This window comes from Mastigoproctus giganteus, chromosome 11 (assembly GCF_048544385.1).
Source record: "Mastigoproctus giganteus isolate SK-2022 chromosome 11, ASM4854438v1, whole genome shotgun sequence".
Classification (NCBI taxonomy): domain Eukaryota; kingdom Metazoa; phylum Arthropoda; class Arachnida; order Uropygi; family Thelyphonidae; genus Mastigoproctus; species Mastigoproctus giganteus.
The window spans coordinates 139,009,174-139,033,347 of record NC_143585.1 but is presented as its reverse complement, the minus strand read 5'-3'; the positions used below and the strand labels follow the sequence as shown (position 1 = coordinate 139,033,347).

The following is a 24,174-nucleotide window of genomic DNA, read 5'->3' as shown; positions in this document are numbered from 1 at the left end:
CACCACCTCTGAAGAAGGCCAAATCAGTCTTACTGGCAGGCAAGGTCATAGCATCTGTCTTCCAGGATTCAAAATTGATAATATGGTAATGTTAATCTTTTTATGTTCAATTTTAGTTAAGGCTAAATATGTCATGGTTCCTAAACAAAACATAAACTAAATAAACTATATATGTATATGTATATATATAGCTGACCGGGCTAGCCGGGTGGGTAAAGTGCCTGCCTGGCAATCTAAAGGTCGCAGGTTCGATTCCCGCCTCGGGCTTGGATCAAAGTACTGTAAAAACTTTGGGAGGTGCATTATGGCCACAGAAGCCTATGCGCCAACAACTACCAAAAAAAAAAATAAATAAATAAAAAATAATAAAAAATATGTATATATAGTTTGTTTAGTTTATTTTTCTTTGCACAAAAGCAGTTTAATTTTGTAATGGGATAATAATAATAATAATAATAATAATAATAATAATGAGAAAGCACAATATCTATACACCCCATGATTCCCTTATGATTCCCTTATAGTATCCACAGGAAACTTGAAACACTCAATTCTAGTTAACCTAGAATTGAGTGTTTCAAGTTTCCTGTGGATACTGTTACTGTTTGGAAATCCTACTGTAGTACAGAGTGTGAATGGTGTTATGAGAGACACAGCAGTACATTATAAGGAATGGATAAGCCCATAACATTGCAAATTGTGGTACTGAAAATCCAGCTGCACTTAATAAGTAATAAATTCAATATCTATGCAGCCACAATAAATTTGTAAACTTTCTTGTCTTAGACATCTCGACAATAAACAAAAATGAATTTATTTTTCTTATGTTATTATGCAATAATTTCATGCTATGATTTGCCAACTATGTTTCAATCGGAAATTTCTAATAAGTAGTTTTAGTACTTAATGTTGCTATTTAAAATATGCTTGTAAAAAATAAATGAAAATATAAATGAGAATTAATAAAGAGGATACATATATACCGAAGAGCCAAAACATTATGACCAGCAAGTCATTATGCAAATCGAAGCAACTGCAAGTGAGGTACGGCGCGTGCACGGGTCAGGACAGGATATAAAAAAATGCCTGATACTGAGCTCCGTTAATCAGTGTTACTCTTGTTCTTCAGATGGAAAAGGTAGTGGACTTAAGCGAGTTTGACAAAGGCCAAATTGTAATGGCCAGACAACTGGGTTAGAGCATATCCGAAACAGCATGGCTGGTGGGGTGCTCATGGTCAGCTGTGGTTAGTACCTACCGAAAGTGGTCTGAGGAGGGGGAACCCACGAACCGCCGGCAAGGTTCGTGGGTTTCGACGACCACTGCTCATTGATGCTTGAGGTGAGCAAAGGCTCTCCTGGATGGTACGTGGCAACAGAAGAGTGACTGTGGCACAACTCGCGGGTAATTGGAATGCTGGTGACAGGAGTAATGTGTCACAATACACAGTACATATCGAACCCTGATGAAAATGGGGCTGCATGGCCGCAGGCCACTCCGAGTGCCCATGCTAACTGGTGACAGCGCCTACAATGGGCACACAAGCATCAAAACTGGACCTTGAGTGATTGGAAGAAGGTCGTCTGATCTGATGAATCACATTTCCTGTTGCACCATGTGGATGGCTGGGTATGTGTGCGTCGTTTACCTGGAAAAGTGATGGCACTTGGATGCACTGCAGGACGAAAACAAGCTGGTGGTGGCAGTGTCATGCTGTGGGCAATGTTCTGCTGGGATACCCTGGGTCCAGTCATCCATGTGCTGGGCACTTTGGCCTCTACCACCTACCTAAACATCATTGCTGACCAGGTACACCCTTTCAAGGCAATGGTCTTTCCCTCTGGTGGTGCCATCTTTCAGCAGGATAATGTGCCATACCACACTGCCCCGAGTGTTCAAGACTGGTTTGTGGAACTTGAGGAAGACTTCCAGGTATTGCCCTGCCCTCCAAATTCCTCAGACATCAATCCCATCAAGCATCTGTGGTCTGTGTTGGAACAGCAATGCCGATCTGCAGTGTCTCAACCATGGACCTTACAGGAGTTAAAGGATCTGCTAGTTACGTGTTGGTATCAGATACCACAAGACACATTTAGAAATCTTGCCATGTCTTGCCAGGTATGAGCTGTTTTGGCTGCACATGGAGGACCAACATCATATTAGGTAGGTGGTCATAATGTTTTGGCTGCATGTGGAGGACCAACATCATATTAGGTAGGTGGTCATGTTTTGGCTCATCGGTGTATATACATATAAGTAGGGAATCCAGTAGCAATTTATAAAATTTATCTGGCATACACGTGAAAATGTTATAAATCATCCAATATAAAAAATAGTATAAATGGTCCTCAAGCTCGTTAATTATTTCATTATCACAAATGATCAATTAAAACATGATAATTTCCGATCTAATGAATAGTCAATTTACCTCTTCTTTTAACGTTTGTCTCATTGTTTGTGCCAACTTTATCATGTTACGTGAGTGCTCACCTTCTGAAAAAAGCAAAATACATAGTATTTCAATTTTTATATATCATAATTCATTGTTATAAACTATACTTCATATAAAATTGTGTAATCAATTTACTCAGATAGATAAGCATGCCAAGGTGGATAATGAGAAATCTTTAGCTTAGAGCAAGGAAGAACGAAAATTCTTTGCCACTAGAAGGAAAAAGGATCAACCATATTCATCCGTTTTATGTGAAGAGCAAAAAAAAGCACTAATTATCCAGTACAGATTAACGACAAGCTGAATAACTATATTGCATCTATATTCACATGTGTAGAAGTTTTCAAAGATTGTGTGGGGGGGGGGGATGATATCAAAAGACCAAATAAACTCCTAATGCCAATTAGGAGTTAAATGATTTTATGACAGCTGTAAGAGAGATTGCTGCAGCTAAAAGTAAACAAGGTACCTGAATTGATGGAGTCTATCTATTATATTTAAATAATAAAAAAAAGAAGTATTCAAACTTTTTGATTATAATAGCCAAAAGCTTTCAATCCTTCGATTCAGAGGAAGTTCCTACAGACAACAGATGTGCAAATGCTTCTCCTATTCAAAAAGGGTGGTTCAAAAGTGAAGTGAGTAATTACAAACTGTTACGTTTAACTTTTATGGCAGGGAGAATAATGGAATCAATAATTAAAGAAATAATATATGATCATCTTGACAAGAATGGAGCTATAAAGCAATCACAGCACAGATTTGCTTGACCAATTTTTGCTTTGCTATCATCATATTTATATTTTTTCATTATTTTGAATTTTTCTTCTGAAGTAATCACCTTTCGTTTCTTTTTATCACTGCTACTGTTCCCTTCTTCCTTTTGTCCATAGTTATTGAAGCATCATGTAAGGACAGTAATATAAAATAAACTATGCAATAGAGGGAAACAATAAGCAAACACATGCTCACACTAGGAGAGGTGGAGCCACACTAATCTGGCTGCATCTATCCTATTGTGTTTGACACACTCACACTTGAGGTGCATCACACAAGTGCAGGAAACAGCACTAAATCAAATTTAGACCAGTGTGATCTGAAATATGATGTGAAATTACAAAATGCACTAAATTGAAAACCTCATTAAATGAGGGATTGCTGTACTAAACTAGATAAAATAACTTCAACATAAGCAAAGAACATATGAAACCATGAACCAAGCGTACACCTTTTATAGTGCTTGAGAGAGAGAGAGAGAGAGTGCAGTTGATGATAAGCATCCCAGCCATAATATGAATAGCCAACAGTTCAATGAGTGTGCCTTTCCTTTAACAGCATTCATTTATTGAACACAATTGAATGGTCACAAAATTACATTCCAGCAGCAAATGTGTTAAGGTGAATGGTTTGAAGATCAATCTTACCAAGGCATTACAAGATCTTATCAATCCTATGAGGACAAATACATCATTTCTTGCATCTACATTATCATGGGAAAAACAGATAGGGAGAGAATTCCCAGTTTAAACAGGATATAAATCATAATTAAACAGTCAAAAGTTACTCTCAAGTCATATACGAGGAGTGATCATTTAATTCGCTGACTAGTGCAAGATCTTATCTTAAAGATCATCATCTGAATCTTTTGTGGATTTCTCCTTCTCGAAATACTCTCCCTTGAATTTACACACTTTCGCCATTGTTGTACCAACCATTAAATGCTTCTTGCAAGCTATTTTTTGAAAGATTGTGAAGTGCTATCATTGTGGCTCTGCAAGCATCATTGTTGGATGTGGAACACTTGCCTTTCAGAGCTTTCTTCAGATGTGGAAACAGGAAGAAATCCCACGTTTCAAATAACACGGGGATAAGTTTGGTCAGTAAGGGGGATGTGGCAGAACCTCAGCACTTATGGCAGTGACCATATGGAGCCTGGCATTGTGTTGATGCAGAAACTACTTCACACCGGAAAGTTGTTGATGATTCTCATGATGCCAGGGCGAAGTTTGACTCTCAGGACCTCAGAGTAGGCTTCCTTATTCACAATGCACAAAATGGGTAACGAGAATGCCTTTTATGTCAAAAAACACAAGAACCCTTTGTTTGTCAACCGAATGAGAAGCTCGAAATTTCTTAGGTCTTGGTGAATCGGAATGCTTCCATTCACTCGACTGTTATTATGTCTCTGGATCATAGCGAAAAATTCATGTTTCAACATGTCATTATTTGATTTAAGAAGTTTTGACTCTGTGTTTCAAAACAATCAATCATTTCTTTGCACAAGTCTACTCTTTGTTGTTTTTGTTCTGGAGTCAAATTGTGTGGAATCCAGAAGACACAGATTCGTGACATTTTCAGGTGATCTTTCACATATTGTTGAGCACTGCCTTTTTGAAATGGACGTTCTAACATCTAATTCACAAAGTGTCATTTGCCTGTCTTCATCCAAGATTTCCTAGGCTTTTGTGATTTGCTCAGGAGTTGTTGAGGAAGGCTGGCCAGGTCTTGGGTAGATTCGCCCATTTAAATATGGCCATCCTACCAAGGCTCTCATTACCATATGCTTCATTCATCTCTTTAACTGTTTCCAATGAATTTAAGCCTCACCTGACACAATAAAGAATCATATCATTCAATCTGTATGCTTGATATGACACTTGCTTCAAAATGATCGTTAGTGACATGCAGCTATAAAAACTCTCTTCAAACAACACTAGCTCGGCAAGTACTAGCATGCACATACAGAATCTGCTTATGGAAAGTTAGCATTAGTAAAGACATATGACCCAAGAAAGCAAGCTTATACAGCATCAGCCAAAATAAAAAAAAAAAAAAAATCTTCTCATTTCACCCATTCACTTACTCCAAATGTTTGTCTAGTTCTGCCTTAAATCTATTTAAGATATCAACTTCTACAATGACAGGGAAGTTTGTTCCAGCAATCAACCACCCGCTGGCTAAAAGCAAACTTCTGCACATCTATCCTACAATTGTCTTTCCTCAATTTGAATTTATGCCCTCTCGAGCAATTACTCTGAGCAAGAGGAAGCATCCCATCAGCATTGGGCATGCTCAAACCATTCAAGGCCTTATACACCTCAATCAGATCACCTCGCAGGTGCCTAGTCTCCAGACACTGTAATTTGCAAAACTTAAGCCTTTCTTTGTAAGAGCAACTCTTTGTTCCGTTTGCTAATTTTGTTGCCCTTCTCTGTACTCATTCTGGCAGCTCTACATCCTTCTTGAAATGAGGCCTCCAGACCTGTATACTGTACTCAAGGTGTGGCCTGACTTGCTGAATTAGTTTTGAATAGATTCAAAACTAATTCAGCAAGTACAGAACTAACACAACACGTCCAATCTCAAAATCACAACCCACTCATCGATTCAGCCATCACAGTAGTTAAATTAAATTCTAGCTACAAAATCCTTGAAAACGAAGCCCTCATTATTGAATGGTTTAAGCGCCATACATCACTCAACGTGTTAAACAAAAAGATTCCCGCCAATTTCTCGCCCATTTGGAATTTAGCACGTATTAAGTTTCCACGTGCACTGAAATGCATTTCGGGAACCCAACCCGTATATAACACAAGCGTGCTCTCTTCTCCCCCACCCACTATAGCTAACTGAAGATGAGGAATTTCGAAAGTCGCTCGTGCGCAACTATTAGCTATTTTTCTTAATCTAATTTAATTTAATTAGGCAACCATAGAATGGAAGGTGCACTTTCCTTTCTTAAAATTTTTATAGCCCATAAACTTAGTTTTAAACCCATAATCCCTGTAAGTCATTAGAATCCTATAACCACTATGTATGTGGTAAAACTTTCCACCAGCTAAGCAGATTACTATGAGGTGAGTGCTGAAAATTAAGCTAACCATTTTTATTTATTTATTTTTTTTTTAACAGCAGGATTGTGAACTCTGATCCATCGCACTGGTGGTCCGGCATTCTATCACTGGGTTAATTGCACCACTTCATCAAGATAAAAAACATATTTTGTACAACAATTGAACATAAAACTAAGAGGAACTACCTTTCTGTAGCAGATGTCTCCATCACATGTCAGCAGACTTGCCAATTTTGAACAAGTGTTAGCAACATGATCTTTACAAGACATTGAAAGAAAAACTAGCACATTGAAGTGAAAGGCAAAAACAGTAAATCTGTATTTTTAATTCCAAGTAAACAATAAATTTTCACTTCCAAAAAATCTTGTATAAAAGTTTAACTATATTTAGGAAGGCATGGAAAAAAATCAGATTTTTATTCATAACTAGACCTTAAGCAACTCAGTATGGAGACATAACCAAGTTGCTTAAGGCATAAAAGGGAGTAAACCAAATGCTAATGAAATCTTTACTCTTTCTCAAATGACTGGGATACACACACACACACACACACACACACACACACACACACACACACACACACACACACACACACACACACACACACACACACACACACGGGCATAAACTTGAACAAAAAAAGGATGGTTGCAGGACTGATGTCTAGAAATTTCTCCTTCAGAAACTAATTGATTGTTGGAATAAACTTACAGTTAGTGTTGTGTAAATTATAGTTTGAATACATTAAAGGACTGTAAAAATTATTAGAAAGGAGAGGTAATTGAAGTGTGTGTTTTTTATTTTATTTTGCTGATGCTATATAAACTTGCCAAAACTAATACTAGTATATTACACAAAGATAAACATTATGAGGTCCAGCTTTCTGTTTCCCCTTATTTGTTGCCAGGATAACTAGATTAGAAAGTTAATTAGATTGGATCATTCATAAGAGGGACTGCATTACTGAAGGTGCAAATAGCAAAGTGTATAAATTAGATACAGGGTAAATGCAAATTTTTACATTTGCATGTAAGAATTTGCAGTTTCAAGGCTACTTAGAAGCATTAAAACCATTAGAAGCACAATGTACTAAAACTGATTGTACTGATTTCACTAGCAACTTTGCTGATAGTCAAATATCAATCAGTCCTTCTCAGATCACAAGCATAAGTCATAAAAATCACTGGTTTCTGAAGCTGAAGGGCAATCAGAGGATGGTCTTCACTAACAGGCACATGGCCCTCTTTAAACTTTGCATACCACTGAACAAGTCTTCAAATGATGCACAGCATCTTCTCTGAAAGCTGTTTTTAACAGCTTATGAGTTTCTACTGCACTTTTCCTTTCAGTTGTAGTGCAACATTTCTGATGCACTTGATACAAATTCATTGCTCAGTAAAATCACATTTTACTGAGCAGTGAATCACATCTTAAAATGTGACAAAACAGCTATTCAATGCAGGCCAGTTTAGAATTGCCATAAGGATAAGGTGGATAATTGTTTTAACTCAAAATAGACTGTAACTTTCAAACAAAGCAATTTCAAGCTTATTCTTATTAAACTTTTTTTCAGGTCCTCAATCAATCCTTAAAATTCATCCCCCCCCCCGAACACAGTGTATAAATCGTCTAATCTACCACCAAGATTTGGTTATTATGCTATCTGATTTATTTTTCATTAACCTTATTTGCATCAATAGTAAAGTTCTTTAGTTTCCTCTGGGTAAGCGCACATCACACAGAACAGGAACACAATGTTTCAACCTAGTGCAATGTTTGTTTGTTTGTTTGTTTGTTGGTTTTTAGGAGCATTAGCAACTAAGGCCATATTGCTCCGGGATATGCGGTGGTCATTCCCTGACCTTTCCGCATCCTCCATATTTGGTGGTGACGGGCTCGAACCCCGGTCTAATCAAGAAGCGTGTGCTATGCACTGCTGCTCCTTCCCACCTGGCTACGGAGGCGCCTACAACCTAGTGCAATGGCAGGTTTAGGCATCACTGAAATGCTATAACCTGGGTTTATTCAGTCACCAGTATCTTGAGAATGCACTGTGATCACTGTGACCTGGGTTTATTCAGCCACCAGTATCTTGAGAATGCACTGTGATCATATTCAATGGTGAAGTTCTTCAGTGTCCACCAAGTAGATGCACATCATGTAGCACAGAAACATGTATCAACCTCATCCGATGGCAGGTTTAGAAGTCATTTGGTGTTTTCAGTTGCCAGTCACATTGAGATTTCTGATGGCATAACATTAAGAAATCCTTATTTATTCAGCAATGAAAGCATTAGCTACAGAGGAGACTATATTGGAAGGTACATTGAGATGAACTTATGTACTTTCTTAAGTGCATTTAAAAATTGTTTCTTTCAGCCTAAAAAAAGTGTAGTATAAATTGAGTACAAAAATCGTCATTAAAATAGTGTGTTTTTATAAGTCCATTGATATAACTACTGATAAGGTGCAAGTTCATTTATTTTTTTAAAAGACAAAAGTAAAAGTTTAATTACCTAAATTAGTTCTTTTCTCGATGTAAGCCATTACATCCTTGGCATATTTTGACCATGCCTTTGCACGTCTAAGAGCAAGTTCAACTCCATCCCCTAATCCTATTAATCGTGCATCTATCTCCTGAGGAGTAAGAATGGCAGAAGCTATACACAGATAACATATTGTTTAGTTGGGTATATTTTATCATATATACTTTATAACAGAATAATGATGTACAGTGTAAAGTTTAAAATATTTAAAATTGATGAAAAGAGAAAAGGCTTTCTACATTTTTTTTTTTTTTCATTTAAACTATAATAATTTTCTTTATTTGATCAGAAAAACAATTTTTTAGGAGAAATATTCACACATCATCATACTAGTAGTGCAATAGCATCATTTTGTACATACTTCCATAATTAATACAAAATAAAGTTTGCACAAAGTTTGAGATTTTACAAATCTCATACTGTGAGTCCCTTTACAATGAGTTGCATTCATGCAATTAAGTAGCACAATCCCAGAAGGAGAAGTATACTGCTATAAGATCTGATGTGAAATATTCAAAGCTAGTTCTTGAGAAGCATCAGACTAATAACCAAGATGGAAGTTTTAAATGCCATCTATAACATCCAAGTCATATAGAAGCTTAACTGAATTCATCATAGGTAATTACAGTAAGAAAAGCAAAGGCCAGTTCCCAAGTCCACTTTGATTTTTTATAATTATTATCAGAAACTGATGTGAAATATGAGAGGAAATATAATTTTTTAAGTATGTGAATCAATTAATTCTAACAAGAGATATGCAGATATTTTATTTCTGAAAGTGCCATCAAAAACTTTAATGGGGCACAATATGTTTTAACAAACTTGGCTACAAACAGATATTGGTGATATTGGTGGACAACAATTAAAACATTAAAATTATTACAGAAATCCCTATATAAACTAGCACTTAGATTTCCATAATCTATACCTTATGAAAAAAAAAAATTAATATATATGGATAAAATATTAGCATTTTTTTTTCAAGTGAAAAATTAATTTAATTAAATCTCGTAACATTAAGGAAAAACAATTTTATGAGTTTTACAACTGATTATAAATATTCTTGCCTCTCAGGAAGAAAAAAGTCAGGCTATCACATTTTTTATATAAATTTAATCCTAATATTAATTATCCTTATTGTTAATGAAAAATGGGCACTATCCAAACAAGTTTTTAGTCCATAGATCATCATTCAGATAATGGATTTTACAATAAATTAAAATATTTTAACAATAAATAAAATTTAACTCAGAAAAAAATTGCTTTTGCTTCAACACAGAATCAGACACAAAATTAGAAACACTGTATGAAGAATTTTTTTTCTATTTTATGATCAATGAAGTAATTTGCTATTTGAAAGACTACACATAATTCATTTTTACAGTTCATGCAGTTATGAAGAAACTGTAAACAAGCTGAAATTTGTATGATGTGGGAAAGGTGCCATTAATATACCATCTTCAAGGCAAAGCAAAAGGTCAGAGAGTCATCAGATACAAAAGCTTCGTTAGTTTGTCTCTAGACTGAAATGCTGCCTTACTACTACACTGGTGTGCAAAATTTAAGGACCAGTCAGGTTTTCATAGATATTTTCCTTGTAGCTCACTTTCCTTGTAGCTTCTCATAGGAGTGGCCTGGATATGGGAAAAGCATACCAAAGGAACCTCATGAGGTACAGAAATGATGAAGGAAACAACACAGACACAACAACGGAAACAAAACAGTACAGAGGGACTTTATTCAAAAATGGCAACATAGCACTGGCTGCCATGATACAGATGCATCACTGCTAAAGATGGAACAAAGGGAAGAGGTGGTCCTCAGTAGGAGATATGGCCACCCCTAATGTCAATGCAGGCTTGGCACCACCTGTCCATACTTAGAACAATGTTGTTAATAAGTTCTTGTGATAACATTGTCCATTCCTCTGTCAGCACCATCTTCAGCTGGTGAAAATTTTCTGGTGGGTGTGGACTAGGGCTCACAATACCGGTCAAATCTTAATACTGGTATTTTGGTATTTTTAATTTATGAAACCGGGATACCGGTATTCCAAAAACAAACATTTTTCTCAATAAATTTTGATGACGATTATGTGCAATAAAGTGAGGAAAAAAACAAGTACTGCAATTACTTGAATTATTCATGTTTTAAATAAACTTTTATTGTAATAATAAATATTCTGAAAAAAAAAAAAATCATTAAAATACAGTTATTCTAAAAACAAAAAAATACATATTGTTACTGTAAAGTTTAGTTATGTTTAAGCATCCACACTACCTGTCCAAATAAAGTGAGCTCTTAAGAAATATAAGCAATCAATAGTATGATTGTTTAAAATGGATCTAATTTTGGTACATACAGCATTCTATTCTGGTACTATTGTAGTGAGATAATTGTAGATGATCTCAGTCCATATTTTCTAGGCTTTAAACTTTTTTAGCAAAAATAGTTAAAAGTATTTCATTAATTTCTGACTCAAGTTCATCTTTTAAAATCTCATTGGAGTCGGGCAATTTCTTATTTTGGAAAGAATTTGTGGAACACTGATGTTCTGTTCCATGTTGGTCTTCCATGGTTGAATTATGTTCATCATTTTCGGAAGGAGAAAGACGTTTTATTTGGCAAAGTATAATTTTCACTATAGTATCTTTACTGAGTCTGGGAGAGAGCAAAGAGTGGGGATAAGGAATAAAGAAGCGAGCTAAGTGCAGTTAAGAAATTCTTCACATATATAAATGCAAAGAACAGAAGGATGAATCAGGTTGGACCCTTATGTAGTGGACGTGGGACAGTATTAGATAACATAGCTGAAGTTGCAAATGAACTCAACAGTTACTTTGCATCGATATTTACATAAAAAAATCCCTTTATGTCAATGAGATATTATGGAAGTGAAGCGAAAAAAATGTAATTAATGATGTTGAAATTTCAAATGATTATTTAATGAGAACTTTTGCACCTATAGGCGAGTAAGGCTTCCATGGTTGATGGTATATACCCTATAATCTTAAAGGAGGCAGCAAGTGAGTGCATTGAACCATTAAGGCTAGTTATGAGAGCATTACTGGACAGGAGAAATTCCATTGGATTAGTGTAAACTGGAACATAAAGGCGGTTCTAGGGGCGTAACAGGAAATTACCGACCGGCCAGTCTACTTCAGTAGTAGGGAAAATCATGTAGGCAATGATCAAGGGTGGGAATTCAAGATCATTTAGATGGAAATGGAATTCTGTAGGATACACAGCATGGTTCTGTAAAGGGAAAATCATGTTTAAAAAATCTGGTTAGCCATTTTGACAGGTCACTCGTGGGCTGGATTTAGGGAATAATTTCGACATTGTTTATTTGGATTTCAGAAAAGTCCAGCAAAGTTGGAGCAGGCTGGAATCATAGAGAAAATCCTTAGATGGATAGCACAATGGCTTGAGGGCACCAGGCAGAGGGTTGTGATAAATGGTTATTCCTCAGATTGGGTTAATGTAAGCAGTGGGGTTCCCCAAGGATCAGTATTGGGATCACTGTTGTTTTTGATTATCTTAAATGACATCTATGAAGAGATGGAGGGCATGAGGTCTAAATTTGCAGATGATGTAAAGATTAGTAAAATAGTTAACGATTGCCGCCAAGCAGAGCTTCTTCAGAGTGACCTAGATAGACTTCCAGGATGGTCAGAAAAGTGGCAGCTATGCTTTAATTCAGAAAAATGCAAGGTCTTACACCTGGGGAACAGCAATCCCAAAATAACTTATACACTTAGTGGAGTTGAACTAAAGTCAGTAGTGGAGGAACGGGACTTGTAAGTTACGATACGGTCAGACATGAAGTTGTCTGAGAATTGTGGACAGGTTGCAATGTTGTATGGTGTCCTATCGATGATTTATCGAACATTTTCTAGTAGAGATAACAACGTCATAATCACATAAAGGTGATTTTATAACCTTTATGTGATTAAATTATACACAATTTTTTTTTTTTTAAATTAGTACCAAAAAACTGGTATTTTCTGTATCAATACTGGAAAAAAATGACCTGTATTTTGGTATTCGCGATCCCAGTATCGTAAGCCCTAGTGTGGACATGCCGCTAGGCGTCTCCCCAGAGCGTCCCATATGTGTGTTCGATGGGATTTAGATCGGCGGAAACGGGCAGGCCAGTCCATATGAACAATGTCCTCACTTTCCAAAAGCATATTAACAGCTGCAGTGCAATGGGGTGTGGAGTTATCATGCGTAAACACGAACTCGGGGCCAATGGCACCTCGGAACAGACGCACATGGGGAAGGATTACCTCAGTACAGTAGCATGCACCGGTTACAGTACCACCTTCCAGTATCTGGAGTTGTTTACGTCCATCCAAGATAACGCCTCCCCAGATGAGAACACCTTGACCGCCATATCGATCCCTATCGGTATATAGGAAGGGATCGATATGGCGGTCAAGGTGTTCTTATCTGGGGAGGCGTTATCTTGGATGGACTTAAACAACTCCAGATACTGGAAGGTAGTATACCGAAAGGGATCGTCCCTCACCCGCAAACATCCCTGACCCCACATAAAGAAAGTGTGGGGTCAGGGATGTTCGTGGGGGTGATACCATGTGCCGACCTCTCGCCAGATTAGCTGACATCCAGAATCGCTGCTGAGACTGAATCTACTCTCATCAGTAAAGAATATCTTGAGTAAAGATTTTGTGGTTGTAACCTTTAGAAATAATGTTGTTCCTTAAGTTTTGCACACCAGTGTATTATTTGAGGCTTCTCAGGGAGATAATCATTTGGAGTCCAGCTAAAGTTGCAAATTTCATCAAGGCCCTTTACAAGATTTGCATCTGAAAAGAATGTCAAGTAAGCAACGTTTTTCTTACCCCTATTGATCCTATTGATGATAAGTGATCCTATTAGTGATCAGTGTCGCTTGATCAAGATTGTCCTGCTATTTTTTGGCCTTGGAGAAGTTGGTGTCTTGCAGTAACAGGACTGAGCCTTTTTTTTTTCAAAACCATAGACACACACACACGATTCATCACCAGAAATGATGAAAAGAAGAAAGTGTGAGGTCAGGAACAACATGTTGGCAAAGAGCTTGCCACTCTGTTCACCAGCAAGGGTGCAAAACTCAGATGAAACACATCAAATTCCCAAATCTTATGTTAAAATTGATTGACATATCTCTTAAGAAGTACCAATCAAAAAGTGGCAGATGCACTTTTTAATGTCATTAAAGACAGATGCAAAGTACCTATTCAATTCATATGCAATATCAGCTGGATTGTCCCACATCCAGTGCACTAGGGTCCAATCTGATTCGCTTTTTTCTTCCTTGTATTCACATACACGAAAAACTCCTTGTCCCCATTCTTTGCTCTCTTAGAGCAACATTGATCTGTAATAGTTCTATTAGAGAACTATTACAGATCAACTTATACCAGTTGTAGGCTTCAGTACTTTTCATCACTCTGTAACTGTATTATGCTATCTTTTTCTGCTCTATTTGATCAGCCAGCTCAGCAGTTATCCATTTTGGAATCCTTCTCCAGCGATATTTTCTTAAAGATATGTATGTGTTCGTGGCTTCTGTGATTTTTGCTTTAAAAGTATTGCATAATTCAAATATATTCACCATCCCTCAGCAATCCATCCAGTTCACAGATGCCATATAGTGCCTCAAACTGTCAAATTCCTCCTCTTCTGATGTTAAAACCCATACCTTTACCTTTAACTACTGCAACATCTTTCTTCACCTTCCAGTTGATGATTGCATGATCACTTCCTGACAACGAAGTGATCATAAGATCTTCAATGATCTGAAGTTAGTCATGATGAGATCAAGAATATTATCATCCCTATTACTTTCTCTAACATGCTAGTACAAATAATAACATCTAGTTTATTTAAAAAACTTTTTCCCCATCGTGACTTTCTCTCCCACTTCCAATCAATTTGGGGCAGATTAAAGTCACCCATAATAAGACATTCATACTTGTTTTCCCATTCCATCTGCATGTAAAGACTCTTGTCATATTCTTCACAATATTCTGGTCTGTAGATTACTCCCACTCTCATTGTTCCTTTGCTTCCGACTAACTCACACCACACAGATTCTATGCTGGCAGAAGTACTTCAGACTCAGCAAAAGCTCTTTTTGCACTGAAGCTGCTTTTGATAAGAAGCATGACCCCTCCACCCCTTCTACCTTCCCTATCCTTCCATAGTGGAACTTGTGATCACTAATTTCTAGATGGCACTATGTTTCTGTTAGCTCTGTTATATTAGCATTAGTTCTCCTAATCAGGAGTTCAAATTGAGCCATTTTATTGACAACACTCCTGACATTACTGTTGACACAGTTGAGACAAGTAATCTTCTATAGTTTACTACCCTGACACACCCCTTGAAGTTATTTAGGTTTGTTTCCCAAGCTTTATCTTTCCCCCTCACTTGAAATGCTGCTACCTTCAGAACATCTTATAAATATCAGCTGTTGTGGCAACAAACAAGAATTGATGAGATGAGTGCCATCAGCTAAATGCAGATCTAAATTACCATTCTTCCCCCTAACTAGCAGTTTCCCCAAATGCCTAGGGTATACTCAATGATACTGGCAAAAATCCTTGCACCACATTTGTTCAAATGAACAAAGAGCCTTGCAGATTCCCTCAAGTCTTGAGTTAATCCACAAGGCTTTCCGCATATAGTCCCTCCTACCATGTTTGGGCAGAAATGCAGACACAGATGAAATGGAAATAATGGAATGTACCAATTATTTTCCAGTTTGTTATACATTGTGAGAGCAACATTATACAGATTGTATCCAAACTGCATTAAAACCTTATGAATACAGAGAAGATAGCCAACAAGTTCAGTTATTTAGTAATTTAGAAAATAGTAGGGGTAGTATAGAGGGGCAGTATTAAAAGTATTAAAAAGGCAGTAGGGACAGTAGTAAAAGATCTTCCCCCCCAGTCGGGAGGGAGGTGTTTTAATAGAAATACAGAGTGGGGGGAACTGACTGTAAAGCTATGGGACCATAGAAAAATAATGGAAAACTACGAAACATTGTTTCAGAAAATGCTGGAATTAATCAAATATCTATTAGGAAAATCCTTGAGAGAAGCAGTGCCACGTGCAACTACTTGGAATGTGTTAGGCCACCAAGAAAATAAAAAAGTCTCTCGCACCTTTGTATACAAATGTTACAAGAAGAGTTATATTCAATGTTTAAAAACTGGTTAAATCAACAAATGCCAACGTAATAAGGATATCATATATTCTGGTTTATAAGTTGACCTTAGTAACACTAAAAAATTGTCTAAAATTTTAAGGCTAGATTACATGCTGAGTAAAAAAAAACCTTAAACTGAATGGGCACTGGTTAAAAAGACATCAATTAACAGCAGCATGTTTACAATTTATTATATTTTTTTACATAAATTTATATTGTATGCACACCTTTTAAAATCCAAGAACTTATTCATTATCTTCATCAGGATGAAAACAATTTAGGAAATATTTACTTTTTGAGTTCTTAAAGAGTAAAATTTTGAGATTGTTTACCCATAGCAAGTATGCTTTCATATGGATTCGTGATTTACTGAAAAAAAAAGTTTTCAGTACAGTATTAAACAAACAAGGCGGGCTTGGTAACATAATCAAATCCACTCATGTACACATATAGCATCAATAAGAAGGATATCACATCATCATCATTAATGCTTGTAAGTTTTGGTTTCATGATCTTCCACATATGTACTGTATATACAGTAAACCCCCCGCTATTCGCGGGGGTTACGTTCCTGAGAAATGCCGCGAATACCGAGTTATGGCTCCCATAGTAATAAAGGGGTTCCGTTCCAAAGTATGAAATATATAAGAAAAACTAGTCTAAAATTTTGTATATGTATGTATTATATGTACCTTTATAATATGACTATGTACATAGACAGTACATAGTGAAATGCAAGCATAAGGCATCGAAATGAAAATAAGAAACAATTTAATGTTAAATGTAATATTTATTAGAAATTTCAAACAAATCTTTCGATCAAGCGCCTTTGCTATAGCTAAAAAACTTATCCCGCCAGTGCTATCACCAGTTTCGCTAAAGTGTTGATAAAGGTGTTTTGCCTTTTCACTAATGATGAGTGAACTTAAGGGAATTTTATTTTGAGTTCGGTCTTCTATCCACAGATTTAAAGCTTTTTCCACTTTTTCTAATTTAACATCATGAGTTACAGAGCAAATTTTTGAAGAAATTAGCGCGTTTTCACGGACAATACGGTGGATTTTTTCTTCCGATTTCTTGATTGATCGTACCATTGACTTATTGATTTTATAATGTTTTGCCACTGACGAGACACTTTCACCATTAGAAATTTAGTCTAATAACTGAATTTTATTCGCTAATGTCATCACCTTCTTTGATCTTTTCACAATTCCCTTGTTATTCGTAACCATATTTTTATAGGGGTTATAAAAGAACTTGTCCACAATAAAGTCACTTTCTTTTGTTAACACACTCGAAAAAGTGTGTTTACACTAACACACTGCAAAACGGTAGATTTTTCACTTTTGTAAGCATATCAATTTATAAGCATATAAATTAAAACCAAATCACGAAACCTTCCATGACAAGTGCATAGCACATACTGAACAAGGATTAGTGAAAATGTTCACGGCGATTTAAAATTCAGATTTTTTTAGGTTTCATTTTATATTAAATCAGCAACCGCAAATATGCGAAACCACGAATACAGATACCGCGAATAGCGGGGTTTACTGTACTTATTGTTTTCTTTACACTTTACTATGCAGAGTAATAAACTATCACAATATGAACTTTTAAAAGAAAGAGCAGAAATAATTGAATTGAAAAGTAGGCAATGGTTCTTAACACGATTTTATTGTAATGCAGTGCTACAAGAGATGTAAAAGATGAAAAAGAGGGAGTCTACTTATATGGTGAATATGTGATTAAGCACGAATTTTCTTGGGAAAAACTAGGAACTGACTTACATTATTATTTTAGAATGCACTATTCATCATACCTTATCACAGATGTGGTATCACAGCCAACAATCCTGTTTTCCAGATGACAGTGGTGAATTTAGGGTCATCTTTAGTAAGAGTAACGTTTAAAAATGTATCCTACAGATCTAGCATTTTCAGCAGTCAGAAAACCCAATAACTGCACATTGTCTGAATTGCATGTTCAGAGATGCTTCTACTTAAAACAGTAACTTGTAAATGAACAATCACACAGAAATACTACTGCACATATATTCACTAGAAACAATTAGCTACCGGGTTTTTCCATTAAGAAGCCCATGGGCTTGTATTTGGTTTTTGCATTTTTAAGGTTCTCATGTTGTCCCTAAATAGAAGCCCATGGGCTTCTTAACGGAAACAGGTTTATTTTGAAATAATATTTATTTGATTAATGAAAGGCTATTTTTATTTTAAATAATATTTATTTGATTAATGAAAGGTTATTTTTATTTCAAATATTGCAACAATAGAACAGTATGAAATTAAAAATTATTCTTATTATCTTAAAAAAATATAAATATATAAGACAAATAATAATTGCAAGAAGAGAATTATTTATATTAGTAATTTTTATTCAGAACCTGTTGTATCAGAGCAATCCGAGTTAGTAGTGGAAGAATTGTTGTTTTCGTCTTCATTTGAGCAATCCGAGTTAGTAATGGAAGAATTGTTGTTTTCATCTTCATCCAATTCCATTAATTTTTCATCACTTCCATCACTAGCAGCCAGATCATCAGATTCAATTTCAAAGTCCATGATTGTTTTCAAGGGTAATTCACAATTTTTGATTTAATATATTGGTTGCTGGTACTTCTTGTCAATTTGCAGCAACATTCAAATGCTCTTTGAATTGATTTTGATTGGATTGTATTACAGGCAGAAATAACCATTTCAACAATCTTTTGGTAAGATGGCCTTTTTCTATATCCTTTTGGAGTAAATTCAGCAGTTTCTTCTCTTACCCAATTATCCCATTCCTTTCTCATAGCAGCTTTGAAACTGGAATTTATGGCAACATCTAGGGGCTGCGTGTAGTGTCTTGTCTTTTGTGGAATTATTACTGCCTTTGAGCCATAATTTTTAAAAAGATATTTTAAAAGATATTTTAAAAAGATATTTTCTTCTTTCTTATGAGTTCCATAAGAATCCCAAATAATTACTGATGGAGTGTTACTAAAATAAGATCCTCTCTTGCAGAAAACAGTATCCATCCATGTCTTCAGTAGATTTGTGTCCATTGATCTGCTTTTGTTTACAGCAACAACTGATTTACCACTGGGGATTGTTACTTTGGGAATTTTCTTTAAGCCACGAAAAATAATCATAGGTAGGAGTATGCATCCATCCAATGATATTGTCAAACAGATAGTGTATTGATTTTTTCTGAACCCTGTATCCACACCATCAACATTTTTGCTCCCAACAAAGTAAGAGTGCAATCTCTTACCATGTCAAAGTAACATGGAGTTTCATCCATATTAAAAACACGATCACTTGTTATTCCCTGCTGTAGCGTTATTTACTTGAATTAAGTATTGCTTTACTTGTTCCTGCGTTTCCTTTGGATCGCAATTATCCAGTTGTCCATGATGAGTTATTTTACGTGATCTAACCCGATGTCTCCTGGTCCATCCAAATAAGAACTTGTTGCTTACTTTAAAAGCAGGTGGTATTTTAAGGCCAAATTCTGGTGAGAAAATATAGTTTCACAATGTGTTATAGGTAACTGATCGGTGGTTATTTCGTTCTTTTTTGAAAAATTCAAATAGTTTTTTCTCAATTTTGGAATAAACCGCCTTCCTTCCTGCACCCTTAAGACGTTTGTGTTTACGTTTTTTAACCAGCTTCAATAATTCTGCTTCTTGTTGCAACCAACGGCGAAGATTTTTCCTGTCAATGCCTGTTTGTTGTGATATCGAATTTTGACTTTCCTCCACTTTAAACGTGTCACAAACTGTAGTTTTTCCTGGATAGTATACGATTTTCGTTAACTAGACTTTTTATTTTCCATTTTTAGGGTTAAATATTCTGACAATGAGTAAAGACGTGCAGTTCACATCTATTGCAATGACATCTTGGGCATTCGCAGAGCGCCGATATACGGTACGTTACGAGAAAGTGCGCTATTATTTGTCCCCAATAAAAGCCCATGGGCTTCTATTTGGGTGGGCCTCTTAACGGAAAAACCCGGTACATGGACAATCTAGTTGAAACTTGCTATGCCACCTAGCACTGAGGATATGAATTAAGGAATTACTTTCTGGCCCACCCACCTAAATGCATTTGTTCAATATGCAGCAAGACTCTAATTTTCTCTGTTTTATTCTTCTATATTACAGAAGACAGACTCAATTCCATTCTGATGTTGTACATTAAATGAATGCAGTATTCTTTCTCGAATCTGTGTGATTTTTGATCAGTTATATAATTCCTCCTCCCCTTCTTCCATATCTGGTTTCCTGGTCATGTACTTTTCTCTAATTTACATTACACTGAGTGTATACTAGGTATACCTACTTAATAGTGAGTAGGTCCTCCTTTAGTCTTTGAACACCTTGAATTTTCATGTCATGGGCTCAGCAAGGTATCAAAACTGTGCTACAGGGATGCTAGTTCATTTTGCAAAAAAAAAAAACAACCACTACTCCCATTTCACCCCTCCGTTCTTTCGAAATACCTGTCCAGCTGAGCCTTAAATTTGTTTAGGCTATCAACTTCAACAACAAGCGATGGGAGTCTATTCCACAAACCAACTGCCCACTGGCTAAAGGCAAATTTCCGCACATCTATCCGACATCCGTCCTTCCTCAATTTGAATTTATGCCCTCTCAGGTGATTATGCTTCACACAGTTGTTGCAAACTGGATGGTTGCAGATCTTTACTCCAAAAAACTCATTTCATCTCATCCCATAGTGGTCAACTGGAATGAGATTTGATGACTGGAAGAGACAACAGTAATGGGCCAAAATTCACTCTCATGCTCCTGGAACCAGTTCTGTACAATTCTGGCCTTGTACCATGGCATCTTGTTTATCTAATTATTTATTTAATGATAACATACAATACAGTGACTATGCGACTATTTTGTGTAAGTACATAAAGTGAATGCTCAAAATGAAATAATAAAATGCATTCCAAATAAAACATCAACAAATGAACTATTATTAAAATATAAAATGTTAAAGAAAATAAAAATACAGAAATGAAAATATGCAGAATAAACATATAGTGAAAATGCTTTAAAAAGTAACAGTGAACATTTCTAACTTAAATAAAGCTACAGCCTGCCATCTAAAATAATTTTTACCAATAAAAATGTCAACTTGAGATTTGTTAATTAATTTCACTGGATAATCAATCAATCAAACTTGCCAATCAATTCAGCTAGCAGCCTTGTCAACCAAAACCCAAAAAAAGATTCACTTCATTTCCAGCACAAGAAAGGTGCTGGACATGGAGTGCTAATATTACTTTTTGATCAACATTACTGATAGCCAAGTTGTCCCTTGATGCTGCAGTCAATGTCCATTGCTTCAAAGAAAAACAATGGTGCCAGTGTTTTTCTCTGCAGTGGGATAAAAGCAAAACAGCCAAGCAACTTAAAACAAGACATAGCGTTACTTCAAAATAACACAAAACCTTGCACAACCATTAGCATTCCAGCTTAGCTGCAGCAGTACAAATGAAAAGTGCTGTAACACTCAGCCCACAATTGTGACCTACCACCCTGTAGCTATATCTTCAGTCCTCTGAAGAAAGTGCTCAAAAGTTATTGCTTTCACTTACACAATGAAGTAAAAAAGACCAGCTTATACTGAGTTCAGCAGCAGTCAGTCAAGTTTTATGCAGAGGGTGTATCTTGCCTAGAGATGCAAAGGAACTAATGTCTCAATAACGGGGGCAGTCCCTTTAATCAGGTGAATCTGTAAGTTGTTTACTCCAAACATTTACTTTCATTTTAATTCATCTGAATCCCCTTAAGAACAAAGCATTGGCAAAATTGCCAACCTAATATTTTATAAATATGTATGCAAATAACAAATCACAAAAATCTTCACAGCTAAAAACAATCTGAAAACTAAATTTTTTTTTTGATTTGCTATTTTTATTCATACCTATAAAATATTACCTTGAAATTTACAAAAGTACTGATTTGAAAATTTTTCCAAAGCTTTGTTACAAGACTCATTCAAATGAAATGTAGGTTTTTTGGAATGAACAGTCTGCAGATGCAACACACTAGTCCTACCGTGCCACCAGGTAAGAGAAATTTCTGGCACAGAAATCTGTTAGCGATATAAATATGTGAAGATAACTCATTAATCCTTTTACTTTTTTTTGGAAATGACTCTTTACCTTTTTTTTTTTTTGAGAAAAAAAAAGATGTAATAGTTGAATAAGAGATAAGAAATCAGGGTTATAGGCTGGGTGTTAACATTCTCTTTTACACTGCTGCAGCTAAGCCTAACATCAAGACCATCAAGACCATTTAATGATGTTTTATTATGAAGCAATGCTACTGTAAGCTGCCTGAACTGCCTGGGTGTGTGGACTCCTTACATCACCACTGATGGATTATGGCACATTTCAAACAATCTGTATCATACACAATTAACATACAACTGTAAGTGTTCATTGGTTGTATACCCTCTACATATAAAAACTGTATCACTGCATGTTGGGGGCATTTAACTCTATGCAAGTTGTTCACAGCTTACAGTTACAGCTACTACAGTTCTCACCTTGCATCAAATATTTGATACCTACAATTGCACACTGGAAACATCATCTGTGATGCAAGTGCAGCAATTTGTTCTACACATAACCTAGCTGCTTATTTCAAAAGTCTATATTTCCTATGACTAACTGTCCATTTGTCTTTAATACCATTTTAAGTTAGTTAGTTATTTGTTTTTTTTTTAGGAGCATTAGCAACTAAGGCCATATTGCTCTGGGATATGCGGTGGTCATTCCCTGACCTTTCTGCATCCTCCATTTTTGGTGGTGACGGGCTCGAACCCCGGTTTAATCAAGAAGTGTGTGCTACGCACTGCTGCTCCTTCCCACCTGGCTACGGGGGCGCCCATATATACCATTTTAACATGTACTTTTCAAATGACCACAGTGGAATGTATGTATATCTGCATTTCATCATGCTATTTTGGATATAATTCCAATGGTGGCATTAAGTGCTTTCTTTTGTTTTTGATAATATATTAAAAGGATTAAAAAATCATGTTAACTTCTTTTATTTAGAATAAACTCACCAAGGTTCTTTTCTTTGGTAAAAGGGTCTGACTCACCATCAGCTATCAAAAGGTTATCACATGACTGAAAAAAAAAAAAAAGTATACACATATAGTATTTTATGTTAAAAATAAAACTATTTTTTCATTCCAGAGCAATTCTTTCAAACAGCAAGAATGTAACATAAACAATGGACACATCAAACAAGAAATTCTTAAAACTGGCATACAAACAATATTATTCTGCAACAAAATTAAGAAATTAAAATTTAAGGCATACTTGCATTATACGGGGTATATCAATGTGCATGATGTCATTCTTGCAAATCTAGGTTTAATTTATCGTGTCACTTATACATAGATTGAGAATACACTTTGGCAGTGAATCACAGTTTGGATTTAAAACCATTGTATTATGCTTGGTAACGTAAAATTATCGAGGCGCCTCCGTCGCCAGGTGGGAAGGAGCAGCAGTGCGTAGCACATGCTTCTTGATTAGACCAGGGTTCGAGCCCATCACCACCAAATACGGAGGATGCAGAAAGGTCAAGGAATGACCACCGTATATCCTGGAACAATATGGCCTTAGTTGCTAATGCTCCTAAAAACCAATTAACAAACAACGTAAAATTATCAAATAAAAAAAAAAAAAAAAACGTATTATGCTAGTAAATGTAAAATTATGAAAATTAAAAAAAAAAGTAAACCTTTACAATATGATACCCCTTCCAACTGATCACTGTGAGTAGTAGTGATTGACATGCTAGCCCGCTATGGGTAGTGTTGGTTAGGGTGTTTATCCCCTACTTTCCACTGTTTAAAACAGTGGCAAGTGTGGTATAAACACCTTAACTTAAGTTTATCCCCCACTTTCCTCTGTTTTAAACAGTGGCAAGTGGGGGATAAACACCCAAGACTAATGAATTCATACGTAAAACGGTTTTCATAATCTACTGTATATAAGATAATGGACACACCATTTTTTGCTTGAATCCATCCGGAATTGGTGGCGTAAATTAATGTAACC

At 35.9% G+C, this 24,174-nt stretch overlaps 1 protein-coding gene across 5 annotated transcripts in view; it reads right to left on the bottom strand.

Moving 5' to 3' along the window:
• LOC150078471 (rho GTPase-activating protein 45-like) overlaps positions 1–24,174 on the bottom strand; it is a 492,654-nt gene that overhangs the window by 259,190 nt on the left and 209,290 nt on the right. For all 5 annotated transcript variants that reach the window (XM_090385482.1, XM_090385485.1, XM_090385486.1 and 2 more), the window contains 3 exons: positions 23,169–23,232; positions 8,823–8,966; positions 2,429–2,493 (listed from right to left, as the gene is read on the bottom strand). In XM_090385482.1, the coding sequence (XP_090241608.1) occupies positions 2,429–2,493; positions 8,823–8,966; positions 23,169–23,232 (273 nt within the window). The remainder of the gene's footprint in view (positions 1–2,428; positions 2,494–8,822; positions 8,967–23,168; positions 23,233–24,174) is intronic.